Genomic DNA, 17,553 nt, shown 5'->3' on the forward strand with positions numbered 1-17,553 from the left:
AATTAGCATCATCGCTTTGGATGCTAAAAAGAGAGACTCATTCAAAATGCTGTAGGCTTACTGTATCCACACATGTGTCCTCACTTCCTGGGTCTGACTCCATCATTTCTCTTTGAAAGTGAAACAACTGTTTGATCTCACTAACTTCTTCAGTACTTTGGTTATCCTACATCACTTGAAGCCAGTGAATGTACTGGTATGTGTCACCACTCATCCTAGACCTGAAGCTAGTAATAAGGAACAGCAAGTGACTGTAGTGATGGAGCCAAACAGACTACAACAGGAGAGAGAGATGATCTGTGTTTGTCCCAACTGAAGGTTCTCGTTGCATTTTCTCTCCTCTACCTCCTTCACTTCCACATTTCAACAGGACCAGTGTTCATCATTCCAGAAAACTCCTCAGTGGTCCTGCTCTTTATCATATCCACTCCATCATCATCATTTCAGTATGATGTGTAACAAAGTAACAAAGTGGTCCTATCACCTCAGGCTTCTTAAATGATTCTTATTTTTTTCCTCATTGTTCGCTTTGTGTCAAATTAATGATTGAAGTAGCTGTTGATGGCCTGTGCCACACAGTGATCCGTGTTATTTGCCAGATAATTGCAGTAAAACAAAACAAGTCCCCAACAGCTCAAATCCTGTCATGAGGTCCACTTAAGTGGGTCGGATTGCCAGAAGCAACGCCTAGCAAAGAGCTCCCAGCTACAGTGGCCTGTGCTGCTACACTTGTTAGTCAAGGTAGTCATTCCCTTATCTTAAAGCATTAACAGAAGGGTGAATTATATAAAAACATCACCCGTAAACTTGTTATGAAGGCAGAAATTAAACTAGGAGACTAAAAGGGTCTTTTTACAAGGCTGTAAACATGTTACGTCCAAGATGGTCTGATACGGAGACCTTTAATTTTTACAGTATTTTGTCATTTTACTTTACTGTGTGTGTGTGTGTGTGTGTGTGTGTGTGTGTGTGTGTGTGTGTGTGTGTGTGTGTGTGTGTGTGTGTGTGTGTGTGTGTGTGTGTGTGTGTGTGTGTGTGTCCTGTCTAGCTATCTTTGTGAGGACCGAAATCTGCATTCTACTATACTTGTGAGAACCAACAGTCACTTGTGAGGACACACTCACCGGTCCTCACAAGTTTGAAGGCCTTTTTGAGGCTCAAAATGTGGTTTTAGTGTCAGGGTTACAATTATGGGGCTAGGGAAACCATTATGTCAATGAAGATAGCTGATAGCTAAGATAACTGAACAGGCGTGTGTGTAAATGGACTGATGGTCAGCGCTTTTCTACTCTCCCGGAGTGCTCAAAGCACTCTATACAACATGCCTCATTCACCCAATCACACCCACTCATGCAAGCACTTCTACACGCAAGTGCAAACTAATCTACATTCACACACAGTCACACTCCAATGAACGCATTGGAGGGCAATTTGGAGTTGCCCAAGGACACTTGATATGCAGACTGGGGAAGCCTAGGATCAAACCACCAACCTTCCGATCAGTAGCTGATCTGCTCTACCACCTGAGCTGTTTTTATGATCCTTCGGCAAAGAGTCAACACAGCCATTTCTCTTGGGCCTGCGACTTTATTCTCTCAGGTAATCAGGTCCAGAAGAATCTCATTAACATCTGGTCTATGCAGTGATGTTGGTGCCAGACACAGATTGTGTTCCATTTCCCTGCAGGTTATTGGTAATCCAATAAAATTATCTGCAATCAGAGCAGTGCTCCTGGGAACTGGGGAGTAATTGCATTTTCTTTCTTGTTCACGACTCTGATGTTTTATGTGTCTGTCCATAAAACACACTCAAGCAAAAAGATCGAAAATGAAAATGAAGGTTGGACGCCCAGAGGTATAATTGAATTACATCTCATTCTGATGGATTTCCATTTATGTTACTGTGGTAGCACGACGGAAAGTATGGCGGCCAGTTTTGGGGTTTTGCCCACAGAGCTGCATGATGGATCATTTTCATAAACCTCACAGCAAAACGAATGTGAATAGAAACAGATTAATAACAGAAGAAGTCAAAACTGCTGTGTTTCTCATGTTGAGAGTAATTAAACCGTATTTTATAATCGTGTTTATTAGATTGTTATATAAGTGACATATTTTATTTCATATTTTTAGACTTAAAATCACACACATCGGTGCCAAATAGCCCACAGCTGTCCTGAGCATGAGATGCTTCCCTTTCGTCTGCACTCAGTGTCGGTCAGTTCACATTATATTAAACTGGTAAAAATGGGAATAAACTCTGTGGGATTCATTTGGCATTCACACTTCTTAGTGTGCACTTCTAACACTAACAGCTGTGCTGCTGCTCTTCTCTTCAGTGCTTGAGTCCATCTTACGTCTCTTGCACCACATTTGCAAATATTTCTCAAAGAAACCACTCTGCATTATTTTGAGTGACTTTCTATACCAGGTGCAGTCATAAGGTTTGAGAAAACCACCCATAAAGAAAAAAAAAACCCAAACCCAGTCCTGATTGAACTTCAATTATCCCCTTCAGGGAGGGCATGTCCTTCCATCACTGCTGCCGTTTTCCCTTGAAGACCGTGGAGATCCCATCTAACATCTTTGTGTTATATTTACACATACCTGTGGGGTGGGCTCTCTGATGGGGTAAGAGATTAGTGGAATCAAAACATCCGTGGACTTAGAGGCTTACCTCAGCTGTGCAAAGCAGCAGTGCAGTACTGCACATAGATGCAAGATGGGACGCATGCAGCTGGCTGAGATAGTGTTCAGGTACCCCTCCATGTGTCATGACTTAGAAAAATAGCATCAGTTAAGGAGCTGTTGAGTAATCAATCGACAAGAAGCAGAACTGTAAAAATGACTCTGCACACATACACATCTTATATTTTCATTTCATACTATTAGTCACTGCAGCCCACACAGTGGGTGCATATATGACAGATAAAACTGTGGGACAGAGGGAGTTTTCACTCTCTGGAAGATATGCAGTCTTTACTAAACTCTGGAGTTTACAAGGTGGCAGCCACTGGAGCTGAAACTAGTAAACATGGAGGTGCTACAGTTCCCCGAGTGGCCAGTGAGTCTGCTTCCAGATGTCAAAAACTTCCTCCGGGATGAAGACTTTTCAGTGACATATTATTGCTTGTAGACTTCTGATTGGCCAGCATTACTGTTTGCTGAGGGATGTATCACCACCTATTGCTATGATGACCTCTTGACATGATTTTATTTATTTATTTTGCATTTTCATGTGAATTTGCAAAAGATCCTTGTGTGTTAAGCACATTATCAAAATACTGTATGTCTCTCCATTATGTGTAAGCATTCATGATCATCCATGTGTGTGAATCAGAGTCCAGACTCCCCATCAGTCATCAGGTAATACTGAATGAGTCTTTTCACTGAGGAGGAACCTCATACTATTCCATGCTTCTGTCTGGATTTGTGCCTGGCCCACTGTGACATCAGAGCACTGGTGCATCACTAATCCTGTCCAAACACTGAGTGCAGACAGGACCTTATAGCTCAGTGTAATTAAATCACTCCACTAATTGAAAATGAAAGAAACTCTAAAGAGTCGTGAATCAAGTTTTTCACCTGCCTCTACAGTTCCCTTCAATCCTACAGAGCTACTGTCTTTATAAGAAACTTTGTTTTGATGTAGTGACCAAAAACTTTTGTATTTTTTTCACTTTTGCTGCTCATTAACCACATTTCTTTCCACAACAGGTGTCAGAAAAGCTCCCCTAAGCCGAGTGTGCGCTGCCTGCTCAGCATCAGATGGCAGACAAAGTTAGCAGCTAGCTGGTGAAGACAGAGGATTAAAAACACAAAGATATTTCCCCGGGGAGTTTGTGTAGAGTGAAGCAGTATTGGCTTTACATGTGTCACATGGCCAAATACACAGCTACAAATGAAGGCTGCTATCCGACTGTTGTTGGTAATCACTTTACAAGCTGGTAACACGTACTTGTCTGGTTCCACTTGTTTCCCTTCTCACATGTGGTCGGAAAAATCCACTATAGCTATGGTAACATATGAAAGTATATCGCCAACGTGCTGGAATTGTCATCCATCCATCTCCATCCATTCGCTTCCGCTTATCCTTTTCAGGGTCGCGGGGGGCGCTGGAGCCTATCCCAGCTGTCATGGGGCGAGAGGCGGGGTACACCCTGGACAGGTCGCCAGTCTGCTGTGCTGCAACAGTGCTAACTACCGTGCCACCATAGGCTTACAGCACCAGGTATTCCCAGGCAGTCTCCCATCCAAGTACTAACCAAGCCCAGCCCTGCTTAGCTTCCAGATCAGACGAGGTCGGGCGTGCTCAGGGTGGTATGGCCGAAGCTGTGCACCACCACATTTATTATTAACTCATCTTCTGTCCCTGATACAGAGACAAAATCAACCTTTTAAAATAATGGATTGGATTTATATAGCGCTTTTCAAGGCACCCAAAGCCTTTACAATACCACTATTCATTCACTCTCACATTCACACACTGGTGGAGGCAGCTACAGTTGTAGCCACAGCTGCCCTGGGGCAGACTGACAGAAGCGAGGCTGCCATATCGCACCATCGGCCCCTCTAGCCAACAATAGTAGGCGGCAGGGTAAAGTGTCTTGCCCAAGGACACAACAACCAGGACTGAGAGCCCAGGGATCGAACCGGCAACCTTCCGGTTAAAGATGCGCTTCCCAACCCCCCTGAGCCACGGTCACCCCATATGAAAAGTTTCCGTTTTCAGCATTAACCACAATTTTAGTTTAAAAAAAAATGTCTGTATATAAAACAGTAATAATTTTGAATGAGCCTCTACTTTTTCTACATAGAAAAGGACTGAAAAAATGAGAAAATTAGACTTTTTAAAAATGAATAGCTGTAGGTGTTAATTTAATGATAAAACTGACATGTGGTTTTATGTTACTGTAATAAATACTTGCTAAGCATTACAGATATACCTTCATTTTGTAGAAGGCCTTGACTCGGCTGGTATGCATGAGTTTGCAGATCATTGTTGGATTTATCAAATGTGTAACCAACTGTGAGTGTGAAGACAGCCTGAAAGGCAAAAAAACAAAAAAGTAAAAAACCCCATAATAGGGGGAAATCAGCTGGTGATTTATCTTATAGAAGGGTTAAGACTAACAGCTGAGCCCCGTCTGTCCTCTGGACAGTCACTGAATGACACTTAAACTGCTCTCATCTCAGACAGGATCCTGGATTTGAAGCTGTAAACTGAAGGGCTGCTGGCTGTTGAATGTTGTGAGTGCACAGGTTGGAGGTTAAAAGAGAAAAACTAATTCTGAAGTAAGGTGGATAAAGTAGTATGGAGTGTCTCCATCAGGGAGAGACTGGTGAATGGAACAGACTTTGATGGGCATTAAAAAAAATAGGTGAAAAAAAAACAAAACATGAGATAATCAAGAAGATGAAGAAAGTAGAAAGTAGGAATGCTGGGAGACATAGGCAGACAGCAGAAAGAGAGGTCACAAAAGCTTAGAGTGAGTCCTGTGTAAGGCTGCACACTAAGGAAGGAGAAAAGGAGGTATCAACAGGCTGGACAGACAGATTGAGCGGGTAAGGAATAGGTGAGGGTGGTAAAGGTCAGCGATGGAAGTCAAGAAGACTTAATCGCTGCCAAAGGTACTTCACCTGTCACAGTGACTGTGTGGCTGGCAGAGGTTGGACCCAAACACAGGACTCAGGAACTCAAGGAATAAACTCATTGGTCTTTTTATTAAACTAAAATAAAATACAAAATAACAAAACCAGGAAAATCAAACCTTTGCATCTGCAAGGAAAAGGTACTTTGAGGGAGAACATATGGAATATTGTGTGAGTTGTGTTAAGTATTATGGATAAGTCACTATATGTGTGTAAGTGTATGATGTATAGTATATGTAGATATATTATCATATATATATATATATATATATATATATATATATAAAAAAAACACCCAGCACGCCCCTGCGGGCGGTTTATCCTTCAAGCTCGGGTCCTCTACCAGAGGCCTGGGAGCTTGAGGGTCCTGCGCAGTATCTTAGCTGTTCCCAGGACTGCGCTCTTCTGGACAGAGATCTCCGATGTTATTCCCGGGATTGCTGGAGCCACTCGCCTAGCTTGGGAGTCACCGCACCTAGTGCTCCGATTACCACGGGGACCACCGTTACCTTCACCCTCCACATCCTCTCGAGCTCTTCTCTGAGCCCTTGGTATTTCTCCAGCTTCTCGTGTTCCTTCTTCCTGATATTGCTGTCATTCGGAACCGCTACATCGATCACTACGGCCGTCTTCTTCTGTTTGTCTACCACCACTATGTCCGGTTGGTTAGCCACCACCATTTTGTCCGTCTGTATCTGGAAGTCCCACAGGATCTTAGCTCGGTCATTCTCCACCACCCTTGGGGGCATCTCCCATTTTGACCTCGGGACTTCCAGGTTATACTCGGCACAGATGTTCCTGTACACTATGCCGGCCACTTGGTTATGGCGTTCCATGTATGCCTTGCCTGCTAGCATCTTGCACCCTGCTGTTATGTGCTGGATTGTCTCTGGGGCATCTTTACACAGCCTGCACCTGGGGTCTTGCCTGGTGTGATAGACCCCAGCCTCTATGGATCTTGTACTCAGAGCTTGTTCTTGTGCTGCCATGATTAGTGCCTCTGTGCTGTCTTTCAGTCCAGCTTTGTCCAGCCACTGGTAGGATTTCTGGATATCAGCCACCTCCTCTATCTGCCGGTGGTACATACCGTGCAGGGGCCTGTCCTTCCATGATGGTTCCTTTTATAAATATATATATATATATATATATATATATATATATATATATATATATATATATATATATATATATATGTCTATATATATATATATTAATAATGATATATATTTACATATTATATATATGTAATATATATATGTAATATATATATATATATATATATATATATATATAATATATATATATATAATTATATATATAATACTTATACATATAAAATATATATATACATATATATATAACATATATATAATATATACATAAAATATATATAGAAATGTTACGTCATTCCCCATGGGATGGACGTAGAGACCTAAAATTCATTCCAGATACACAATATAACCATCCCTCCCAAACAGTGGTCACAAATCAGTCCAAATGTGTGGTAGTGGGCACATCTGCTATATTGAGATAATCCATCCCACCTCACAGGTGTGCCACATCAGGATGCTGATCTGACATCATGAGTAGTGCACAGGTGTACCTCAGACTGCCCACAACAAAAGGCCACCCTGGAATGTGCAGTTTTGTCTCACAGCAAAATGCCACAGATGCCACAAGCAATGAGGGAGCGTGCAATTGGCATGCTGACAGCAGGAATGTCAACCAGATCTGTCGCCCGTGCATTGAATGTTCATTTCTCAACCATAAGCCGTCTCCACAGGCGTTTCAGAGAATATGGCAGCACATCCAACCGGCCTCACAACCGCAGACCTCGTGTAACCACACCAGCCCAGGACCTCCACATCCAGCAGGTTCACCTCCAAGATCGTCTGAGACCAGCCACCCAGACAGCTGCTGGAACAATTGGTTTGCACAACCAAACAATTTCTGCACAAACTGTCAGAAACCGTCTCAGGGACGCTCAACTGCATGCCCGTCGTCCTCATCGGGGTCTTGACCTGACTCCAGCTCGTCGCCGTAACAGACTTGTGTGGGCAAATGCTCACATTCGATGGCGTCTGGCACGTTGGAGAGGTGTGCGCTTCACGGATGAATCATGGTTCACATTGTTCAGGGCAGATGGCAGCTGAGAATGTCCCAGTTCTTGCATGGCCAGCATACTCACCGGACATGTCACCCATTGAGCATGTTCGGGATGTGCTTGACCGGCGTATACGACAGCGTGTACCAGTTCCCACGAATATCCAACAACCTCGCACAGCCATTGAAGTGGAGTGGACCAACATTCCACAGGCCACAATTGACAATCTGATAGACTCCATGCGACGATGTGTTGCACTGCATGAGGCAAATGGTGGTCACACCAGATACTGACCGGTTCTGGGTCCCCAGACCCCCAATAGCGCAAAAAACTGCACATTCCAGGGTGGCCTTTTGTTGTGGGCAGTCTGAGGTACACCTGTGCACTACTCATGATGTCAGATCAGCATCCTGATGTGGCACACCTGTGAGGTGGGATGGATTATCTCAATATAGCAGATGTGCCCACTACCACACATTTGGACTGATTTGTGACCACTGTTTGGGAGGGATGGTTATATTGTGTATCTGGAATGAATTTTAGGTGTCTACGTCCATCCCATGGGGAATGGGAGCAGTAACAAAGGTGTTGCGTTTATATTTTTGTTGAGTGTATATACATATATATGTAAATATATATAGGCGCTCGTGTATAGCGCCTAAATACGTTTATGTATATATATGTTTTCTATATTTTAAATGAAGCTTTTATTGAGTGTTTTTTTGTAAATCCCTTTTCCATTTGAACTATTTATGAATGGATTAATAGCTCATTTAGAAACATTTATACTTCCTAATTTTTGCTGACAATCCAGTGTTTAAATAATAAATTGCTTCATTAGTGTATAAATAAGTATTAGACATCAAAACTTAATTTATGAATGAATATAAAGTGAATAATTGTTTCACAATTAATAATTCATTCTTAAAATACTTTATGTTAATGTGCGTGACTCTCCATATGTACCGCGCACGTCATGCATCAACATACTTTGTGTGTAACTGGGACACACCAGCCGCTTTAACAAAAGCCCATTATGTTATACAGTGGGCCTGATAATGGCCTGAGGTAACTCTGAGGTAATGTTAGATACTGATAACATTACGTAGGTCAAAAACTTACATCATCACGAGCACTGCTCCATGTGATCCAGTGATCACTGACCTGATCCTGATTCTGATCCTGATCCTGATCCTGATGGGCTCAGTGAGCACTGTGGTATTTAAGGCTGCCCTGGATTATTATAGCTAATGCAGGGATGTTGTGTATTTCATCTGACAATGTAATCTACACAAATGTAGCCAGTGTTCATTAATCATGTAATTCAGATTAAAGTCAGCATGAACACATTTGCTCATTTCTTGCAGGCAGATGCATCTCTTCTGCTCTGTGGCTGCCATTGCTGTATATGTATGAATTATAACATGAATAAAACTTTCTAAAAAAAGAAAATCCAAGCCAAGTCATCTACATAACATTTTGCAGTTGTTCTAATAATAATAATAGTGACTTTTATTTCTTTTTATGTTTCATGTGAGTCATTGTAGCAGTTAGTTTATTATCTTTGAATCACGCCATCTAGTCGGGAACGGATCACATTACCTGGGTGGGGAGTGGAAACAACAGCTTTCTGTCTGCTGTAAAACAGCTCTCTCTATTGTGCTTCACAACTGTACAAAAAAAGAGCTTTTTTCATCAAGTTGGCACCACTTTAAGAGAACCCAGGGGAGTCATGAGGCTGGAAGAAACCAGGACAGAGTGAATGTGGTGTGAAAGATTTAATGCTGGAAAAAAAACCTTGTTTGAAACATCACTGGGGTTGTGACGACAGCAGCCACTGTCCCAGTACAGTCCAGCACACAATAATTTTGGGCAATAGGACACAGATATATAGATTCCTTATCAGGCAGGATGTTGCTTTAATAAGAACTTTAACAATATTTCCAGGTGCTGAAGAGTATAAGGACACCACAGAGAGCGATGTGAAGTCTGAAAACTACAAACTAAAACAGTGTGTGAAACTGTGAGCTTTCCAGACCTTTTAAGTCCTCCTGCAGGCCAGATTGCTACTCCGAGGCTACATTAGGCCCTGCTACTGGTAACGGTGAGCTGTTAGCAGAAGAGAGGGCCTCCTCCACAGTGATGTCAGAGACAAGATACAGTCATACAGAATATCATCACTTCAACTAAACATGGTTCTACAATCTACTGAATCGTGGGGTGTTCTTGGTTTTTCACAGACCCCTGTGAAAACATTTACGTGGCTTAAATTTTAAGTCAGTGTGGAAGTACCAAAACATGTGGTTCCTCTAATGAGACTTCAGGCTAATTTTAAAAGGCAGTGCATCTCCATACACTCCCATGTTACATGTTAAAATTCACAGGTAAGGTTGCCTTATTGGGGACACATGGTACACACTGTTTGCAATAATTAAAAACAGAAGCTTTTCATCCACTGTTGATTGACTTTTTTTTTTAATGCAGGTTAAATTTCTTCAGCCGTTGGACAGGGGACGCATTACAGGGCTGTTTGCCTGCTATCTCTTCAACAGAAGCAGAGGAAGCCAAAGAACTTTAAATGAGCTCCTTGGTTTTTCATGGCGGATTAGGAGGATGAATGAAAAGCATGTATCTGTTGGCTGCAGGCCACATGTTTGCAGCATTACTGTACATATCTTTGGCGCAGCTGGACAGTGTGCTTTTATTTGTCACAGTTTGTGACTAAATACAGCCAAATATTATGAACACACTACATTTGTTCCAAGCTGTGGTTAAATGTGTCACGCAGCAGGGTGCACAGGCTCTGGAAAGAGCAAGAATAAAAGTTTAGGAAAGGGCAGTTATAAATAAGCATTTATAAATGATGAGCCGTCGCTGATTTGTTTTTCTTTGGTCTGTTTCCACTTTGGGCTTAATAAGCATGTTGCACTTGGCTCCAACCCAAGCAGCATCAGCCAGCAGAGGGTCTCCATCAACCTTTAAAGCCACAGTCCTGCAGGAGTCCAGTGCAGGAGCTGTTTAATGGCTCCTGCACTGGAGGGTTAAAAACAAAACATGAAGACAACTGCTTGTAGAAGTTATGTGACACACCCTGTAATACACTGCAGAAATATTCTGCTTCAAATTCTGACTTATTTTATAAATGAATATCTACCAAACAGTATATAAACAATATAATAATAACAATGATCCAGATAGACTGTGTGGAAGAGGCTTCCCCTCGTCAGGAACACAAGTTGTCCTTGTGTCTGCAGCACTATGGGGGGTTTAAGCCTTTTAACTCTTAAAAAAGTAATCGTTGTACCCAATCACTGCAGCTCACAGGCGGAGCCAGTGAAGGGTAAAAGGCTGTACACGGTGTGGACGTTGTGTCAGGCCACATCTCTTACTGAGTCCAGACGTTTTCAGTCTCATTGCCACAGGTATCAACTCCAGCTTGTAGCCATGCAGCCGTTGCCAACATTTTTCAAAGAATGTGTTTTTGAATTCTGGCATGGTCCTGTAAGACGGTGCCACCAGTTTGTGAAATTTAGATGTTTCACAGTCGTTTAGGAGCAGCTTAGCCAAGAAGTGACTGATCATATAAAATTATAGAGTTTTGTTGCAGAGGTGTATAGTGCATACAAGTTGCCAACGCTCTGCTGACTCACTAACTGCAGATTTCCAAACACAAAAAGTGTGTGCCTCGAACATCATAGCAGGGTTTCCATTGCCAAACAACTCCTGTAGGTGTAATGTGTAGTTATCTATACAGTGTACTTGGGTGGTGATGCTAATAGAGCAAAAACAAGAGTGAATATTGGGTTTAAAGTAATCATCTGCATTGAAATATGATTCCAGATGATTGATGGTGTTGTTGTGATTCTGCTGGAAATAATGAACATCTTCACTATCATTCTCATTCTCATTGTATATTACAGTTTGTGTTTGTGTGTTTATAGACTTTTTTTTTTTACTGATTTAAGTCCTCATTTTCAATTTCCATGAATATTCCCAGAAATATATAAAAACAACAACAAAAGAGCTCTGAGTCAATGGTAACTGCACAGTATGTCGTGCCTGTTATAAGCTGTGGTTACTTAGAAATGGCAGTGTCTGCTACCAACTTTATTCTGGCAACAGTTCGTCTTTTAATCGTCTTCTTTGTTACACGAAGTTAAAACACCTTTAACACACCTGACACTAATGTGAGTCAAAGTTGTATTCTGTTTACATTATACATGCTTCCCTTAGGCAGCATCATTAGAAGACATAGCATACATTTTCACTGCTATGCTGATGACACCCAGCTCTATCTATCTATGAAGCCAGATAACACACACCAATTAGTTAAACTGCAGGAATGTCTTAAAGACATAAAGACCTGGATGGCTGCTAACTTTCTGCTTCTTAATTCAGATCAAACTGAGGTTATTGTACTTGGCCCCGAAAATCTTAGAAATATGGTATCTAACCAGATTCTTACTCTGGATGGCGTTACCTTGGCCTCCAGTAATGCTGTGAGGAACCTTGGAGTCATTTTTGACCAGGACATGTCCTTCAATGCACATATTAAACAAATATTCAAAGGAGCTTGCAAAGAAAAGCGTCTGGACTTCTTTAAGTTGCTTGAAGACGTTTCACCTCTCATCCAAGAAGCTTCTTCAGTTCTAAGGTCAAATGGTGGAGAGTCCCAGATATAAACCTAGTGGGAGTTTCCCCCCACAGAGGCACAAAAGGACCCCCTGATGATCCTCTAATCGCCTGAGCCAAGGTGTGGAACTGGGTGTGGGTCCCAATCAGTCAGAGTTTCGGGTGAGCTCATTGTGAAACCTGGCCCCACCTTATCATGCGAATTCCTGAGATCAGATGGCCCAGGATGTGAGTGGGCGTTAAGGCGTCTGGGAAGGGATCTCAAAACTGGATTATAGATGGCAGAGAGTTGGTGTCGTAAACCCCCGCCTCTGTTCAAAGATGGTCGCTCACAGTGGACATAGATGGCTTCTTTCACTCCTCTTTCAAACCATCTGTCCTCTCTGTCCAAAATGTGAACATTGGCATCCTTGAAAGGGAGAGAGCAGATTTATCCTGTTTTGGCTCCCTGTTAAATCCAGAATTCAAAATCCTGCTCCTCACATACAAGGTGTTAAATAATCAGGCCCCATCTTATCTTAATGACCTTGTAGTACCATATCACCCTATTAGAGCACTTCGCTCTCGCTCTGCAGGCCTACTTGTTGTTCCTAGAGTATTTAAAAGTAGAATGGGAGGCAGAGCCTTCAGTTTTCAGGCCCCTCTTCTGTGGAACCAGCTTCCAGTTTGGATTCGGGAGACAGACACTATCTCTACTTTTAAGATTAGGCTTCAAACTTTCCTTTTTGCTAAAGCATATAGTTAGGGCTGGACCAGGTGACCCTGGATCCTCCCTTAGTTATGCTGCAATAGACGTAGGCTGCTGGGGGATTCCCATGATGCATTGAGTTTTTCCTTTCCAGTCACCTTTCTCACTCACTATGTATTAATAGACCTCTGCATTGAATCATATCTGTTATTAACCTCTGTCTCTCTTCCACAGCATGTCTTTATCCTGTCTTCCTTCTCTCACCCCAACCGGTCGCAGCAGATGGCCCCACCCCTCCCTGAGCCTGGTTCTGCCGGAGGTTTCTTCCTGTTAAAAGGGAGTTTTTCCTTCCCACTGTCGCCAAAATGCTTGCTCATAGGGGGTCATATGATTGTTGGGGTTTTCTCTATATCTATTATTATAGGATATACTGTACAATATAAAGCGCCTTGGGGCGACTGTTGTTGTGATTTGACGCTATATAAATAAAACTGAATTGAATTGAAGTTTCTACACAAACAAATAAAACATTATACTTTTAAGGCTTTTCCCAAGTTTGAAACCTCCTATTTACGTATGCATTCTCCACTGGCCCGAAAGGCCTCTGAAACCAGAATAAATGTGTATCGTTACTGGACACACTCCAGCTACATTGAAGAGCTTGAATTTGCACAGTGCTGTCCTTCCAGCTGAGCAAACTTCCTGTGTAGTGTAATGGCTGCAGTGCCAATAAAAACGAATCCAAACAAGCTTTATACAACATGTTCTCATCTCCAATATAAAAACACACAGTAACCTGAATGACAAAGGGCGAGCGACACGGACCAAGAAATAACAAAAAAAAACAAATTATATGTTGACGTGTTTATTGAAGATGAAACATTTACATTAAACACAACATATTCAGTACTGTCAGCAGTACAAAATCCATGCTTATCCTCAGGCGACAACTGTTTAACAACAGCTATGACTATAAATGAAAGGGTTGGTTTATGGGAGCTGTGCTGAAGGATGTGTTTGGCCCTGCAGAGGTGACAAACTAAAGGAGAGCCCTGGGCGGTTTAGATGCACTTGAGGAGGTAGGAGTTGCAGTTGGCTCCTCTTCCACAGTCGCAGAGCTTCCCGATGCGAGGCCCGTACTTCATGGCACACCGGTTCCCCAACCCGCACTGAGGGGAACAGGAAGACACAGACTTGTTACTCTGAGCGAGTTTACTTATTTATCTTTGAATGTGGAAACAGCTGCAAAAAGAACTATGAGCTTTCACATCTTTTTATTCTGTTATTTGCGCACAAAAACTTCATTACTTTGCGAACAGTTATTCAATTTATTTAACAGAAAGAAGAAGATGAATCATTCTTCAGCGCTGTAATTAAATGCCATCCATTACCTCCAGCTGGGCCTGTAGGAAACAGGCTGACTTATTTTGTGTGAGGAGACAGGAGGATTGAAAGCTGTTTGCAGCTTTCCAGTTTCCCTCTCTCAGCTAATTGGAGTTGGGCAGCAGCCTTGATTAGTCTGTAATTGCACTGAATGAAAGAGTGTTGTTGGCATTCCCTTGTTATCTTTTAATTACTGGCAGGTATATTTTCCATACGCTTTAATTAAACAGCAGTGGAGTGATGTACGCAGTACATATTAATGACTCGTCTTACAAGCCGAGACTAAATGATGTCCTTAGAGCCACAGTGCATTAATGTTAAAACTTGGGGGGGGGGGGGCAGGGGGGGGGGTGACGTTTACCAGTGGGATGCTTCCTCTTTTCTCAGGGGAGACTTGATTATGGTTTCTGCCCAGGAGCACGTCCAGTGCCTCTAGCTGCTCGGCACAGAACAACAGAAAAAGTTTGATTTAAATAACACTCATCCACTTTTTTATACTTTTGCACATTTATTCGTGCTCAAACTTTTTAATGAAGCCGGAAGATACACAATAAAGACAAAAGTGTCAAACTAACTGTGATAGAGTGTTAACGCTACACTATGAGCTGTGTTACCCTTTCAGTCAGTTTCACTCAGGTTAGAGTTAAATGTTAAACGTGTTAGCATTTGTAACACTGCACTGTCAGCGTTATTCATGTTAATAACACAATTATGTTACAGAGTTACTACTAAGACTACAGTGAGATACTTTTTTGATACTGTAACTTTATTCCAGCAAACTAAAACATGTCCAGGTTCATTTGAATCATATGAATCATGCATTTATGAGTTTATATGTTTGCAGTTGAAAAAACAATTAAACACATGACAAAGGATACAAATGCAATTAAATAGAAAGAACGCAATTTACTAAATTTCAACTGAACTCTCTGAAAAGCTGTAGGCTAAAGCTTTTGTTTATTATGCTTATCATGCTTACACATATGCTAAATGGCAAAACGTTCATAACTAACCACAGCAAAAACTTATGATGATAAACAGGCAAAACAGACAAAAGTGACCATTATAATCACCTCTCAGTTTGACGTTATTTACAGCGTGACTATTAATATAACGAGCCGTTGTGCAGTACATGTGTTGATAATTTAATTTAACTTTTTTTTTCTTTCTATTAAAAAAAAATACTTCATCATTATTCACGGATCAAAGAAAAACATGGTTCTAATTATTGACAACGTGAGCCATCATTTTGGCCACCAGAAACCACCGAGGATCAAGTAAATCACACTTAAGTTTCACGAAAAAATAATAAAAAAAACCTGTGATGTGCAGCTGCATCCCCACTGAAACCCAAAGACATACAGCAGACAGAAAAGCAGCTGATGTGACAGTTAACAGTTGCTGTCATAGGAAATCCGGGAATATTGCATAAGTCTGCAAACTTTTACTTCTGTTTATTCTGATTGTGTTTAAGCAGCGTGGAAGAGAGAGAATCGCATGCAAATGAAATGCGCTTTATTTGGATCCTACGTGTTTATGTTGATTTGAGTATTTGTGCCTCACAAACAGTTTATACCTCACACGTAGTTTACAGCATCCGTCCAGAATTCTGAGTTTGTACTCAAAACGATATTTTCTTTTCTTAGTTATTTGGCGTCTCTCAGCTTTATCATTAAACTGCTCCCTCCCTCACTGTGGCCTTCCTCCATAAACTCACAGCTCTGCAGATACTCACCAGGTCTCTGTCTACAGCTGCTTCTTGTTTCTTCTCTCCAAAGTCTTCTGCGGAGACTTCCCGTGATGCCTGGCCGTGGCACAGGACGGACAGCAGGCCGACGAGCAGCAGTCCGCGGAGCATCCCGGAGCTATCCATGGTGCTGGTGGCGGTGAAGCGGGAGGGCGGAGGTCCCAGTGGGAGGCAGCAGATTAGAGGCTGAGGAGCACAGTGTCGCAGCAGGTCCACAGGTGACTCTCCCTCCACCCTCCGGACCATGTCCCCTCTTATACCGGTTCACACAGCCCCGCCCGGGAGGCCGCTGCGAGACTACCATACCGGAAAGTACTGAAGGGGGGGGGGGCAGAAGCACGAGAAGCCCACTCTCCTCCCTCTTTTGTTTAGACCACGAGGAACTCACAAATCATGTGTAAACACACACACATACACACACACACGTTTAAATGTCTAGAAACCTCATCCCTCCAGCAGTTAGCTCACAGGTGAGATGATTACCTGCTTACTTCATTTCCTGTGTGATAAAGGAAGGAGGGGTTTTCATTCTGAACGTCTTTGCCCATCAAAATAACTTTTACTGTTTTGTAGCACCGCCATGTATCACAACGAAGTTATCATTTAGCCACATAAAATTCCATCCTGAATAAAATATTCATATTTTAAATATTTATTTTCATATGAATTGTGTTGTAGGGCAGGTACTTATATATAAATATATATTTTAGATTACATCAGAAAACATCACACACAGTTGAGAGAATTACCTTCAACACCACTGTGTGTAAAACTGCCACTTCTGCATTCTTACTTCAAGTCTAACAAACACAAGTAAGAAATTCTTCCTCGGTAAGAAGAGCAGAAGCGTTTTCATGGAGCTGTGGCCTGAAACGGCCCTATGAGTTTAAACAAATAGTTTTTAAAAACTCCCTGGATCAAACTGTTATGGCTGGATTATTTCTCCTTAACTCTTTAGGCAGAGGTGAGCAGTGTTACAGTTTATATCCCTGCTTCCACCCCGCAGAAGCCCTCAGTCTCCTCCCAGTCACCTGTAAGACACACGCACACCACCTTATCCCAGTTTCTCTACCTGCACCTCACTCATCATTCCTTTGTTTCCTGTAAACTCACCTCTCACTCTCAAACATGTTTAGTCGCCTGTCTACCAACCTGACTGCCACCCAGCAAGATCATTTTTTAAATAATAATTTGCGGAGTGCATCAGAGCAGTGACAGTACAAGAAGCAATACAAATGTACAGCAAATGTTAGAGGCTGAGAAGCAGAAGCAAAAATGAGAGCCTCTGTGTGTGTGTGTGTGTGTGTGTGTGTGTGTGTGTGTGTGTGTGTGTGTGTGTGTGTGTGTG

At 42.1% G+C, this 17,553-nt stretch overlaps 1 protein-coding gene and 1 pseudogene across 2 annotated transcripts; both read right to left on the minus strand.

Annotated features, from left to right (window-relative positions):
* Window positions 1-4,215: 4,215 nt before the first annotated feature.
* On the minus strand, window positions 4,216-4,332 carry LOC121815504 (annotated as a pseudogene).
* A 9,593-nt stretch (window positions 4,333-13,925) lies between these two features.
* On the minus strand, window positions 13,926-16,452 carry cartl (cocaine- and amphetamine-regulated transcript-like). 2 transcript variants are annotated; one of them, XM_005937957.3, is made up of 3 exons: window positions 16,194-16,449; window positions 14,820-14,894; window positions 13,930-14,244 (listed from the first exon to the last, which is right to left on the minus strand). In XM_005937957.3, exons 1-3 carry the CDS (start codon window positions 16,329-16,331, stop codon window positions 14,137-14,139), a joined length of 321 nt encoding a protein of 106 aa, XP_005938019.2. In that variant the 5' UTR covers window positions 16,332-16,449; the 3' UTR covers window positions 13,930-14,136. The 2 variants fall into 2 exon arrangements, with proteins under 2 accessions (XP_042082790.1, XP_005938019.2); XM_042226856.1 differs by lacking the exon at window positions 14,820-14,894 and having other exon boundaries at window positions 13,926-14,244; window positions 16,194-16,452.
* Window positions 16,453-17,553: the final 1,101 nt, after the last annotated feature.

The sequence above is a fragment of the Haplochromis burtoni genome, unplaced genomic scaffold, assembly GCF_018398535.1.
Source record: "Haplochromis burtoni strain Fernald_Lab_line unplaced genomic scaffold, NCSU_Asbu1 Contig_231, whole genome shotgun sequence".
NCBI classification, from domain to species: domain Eukaryota; kingdom Metazoa; phylum Chordata; class Actinopteri; order Cichliformes; family Cichlidae; genus Haplochromis; species Haplochromis burtoni.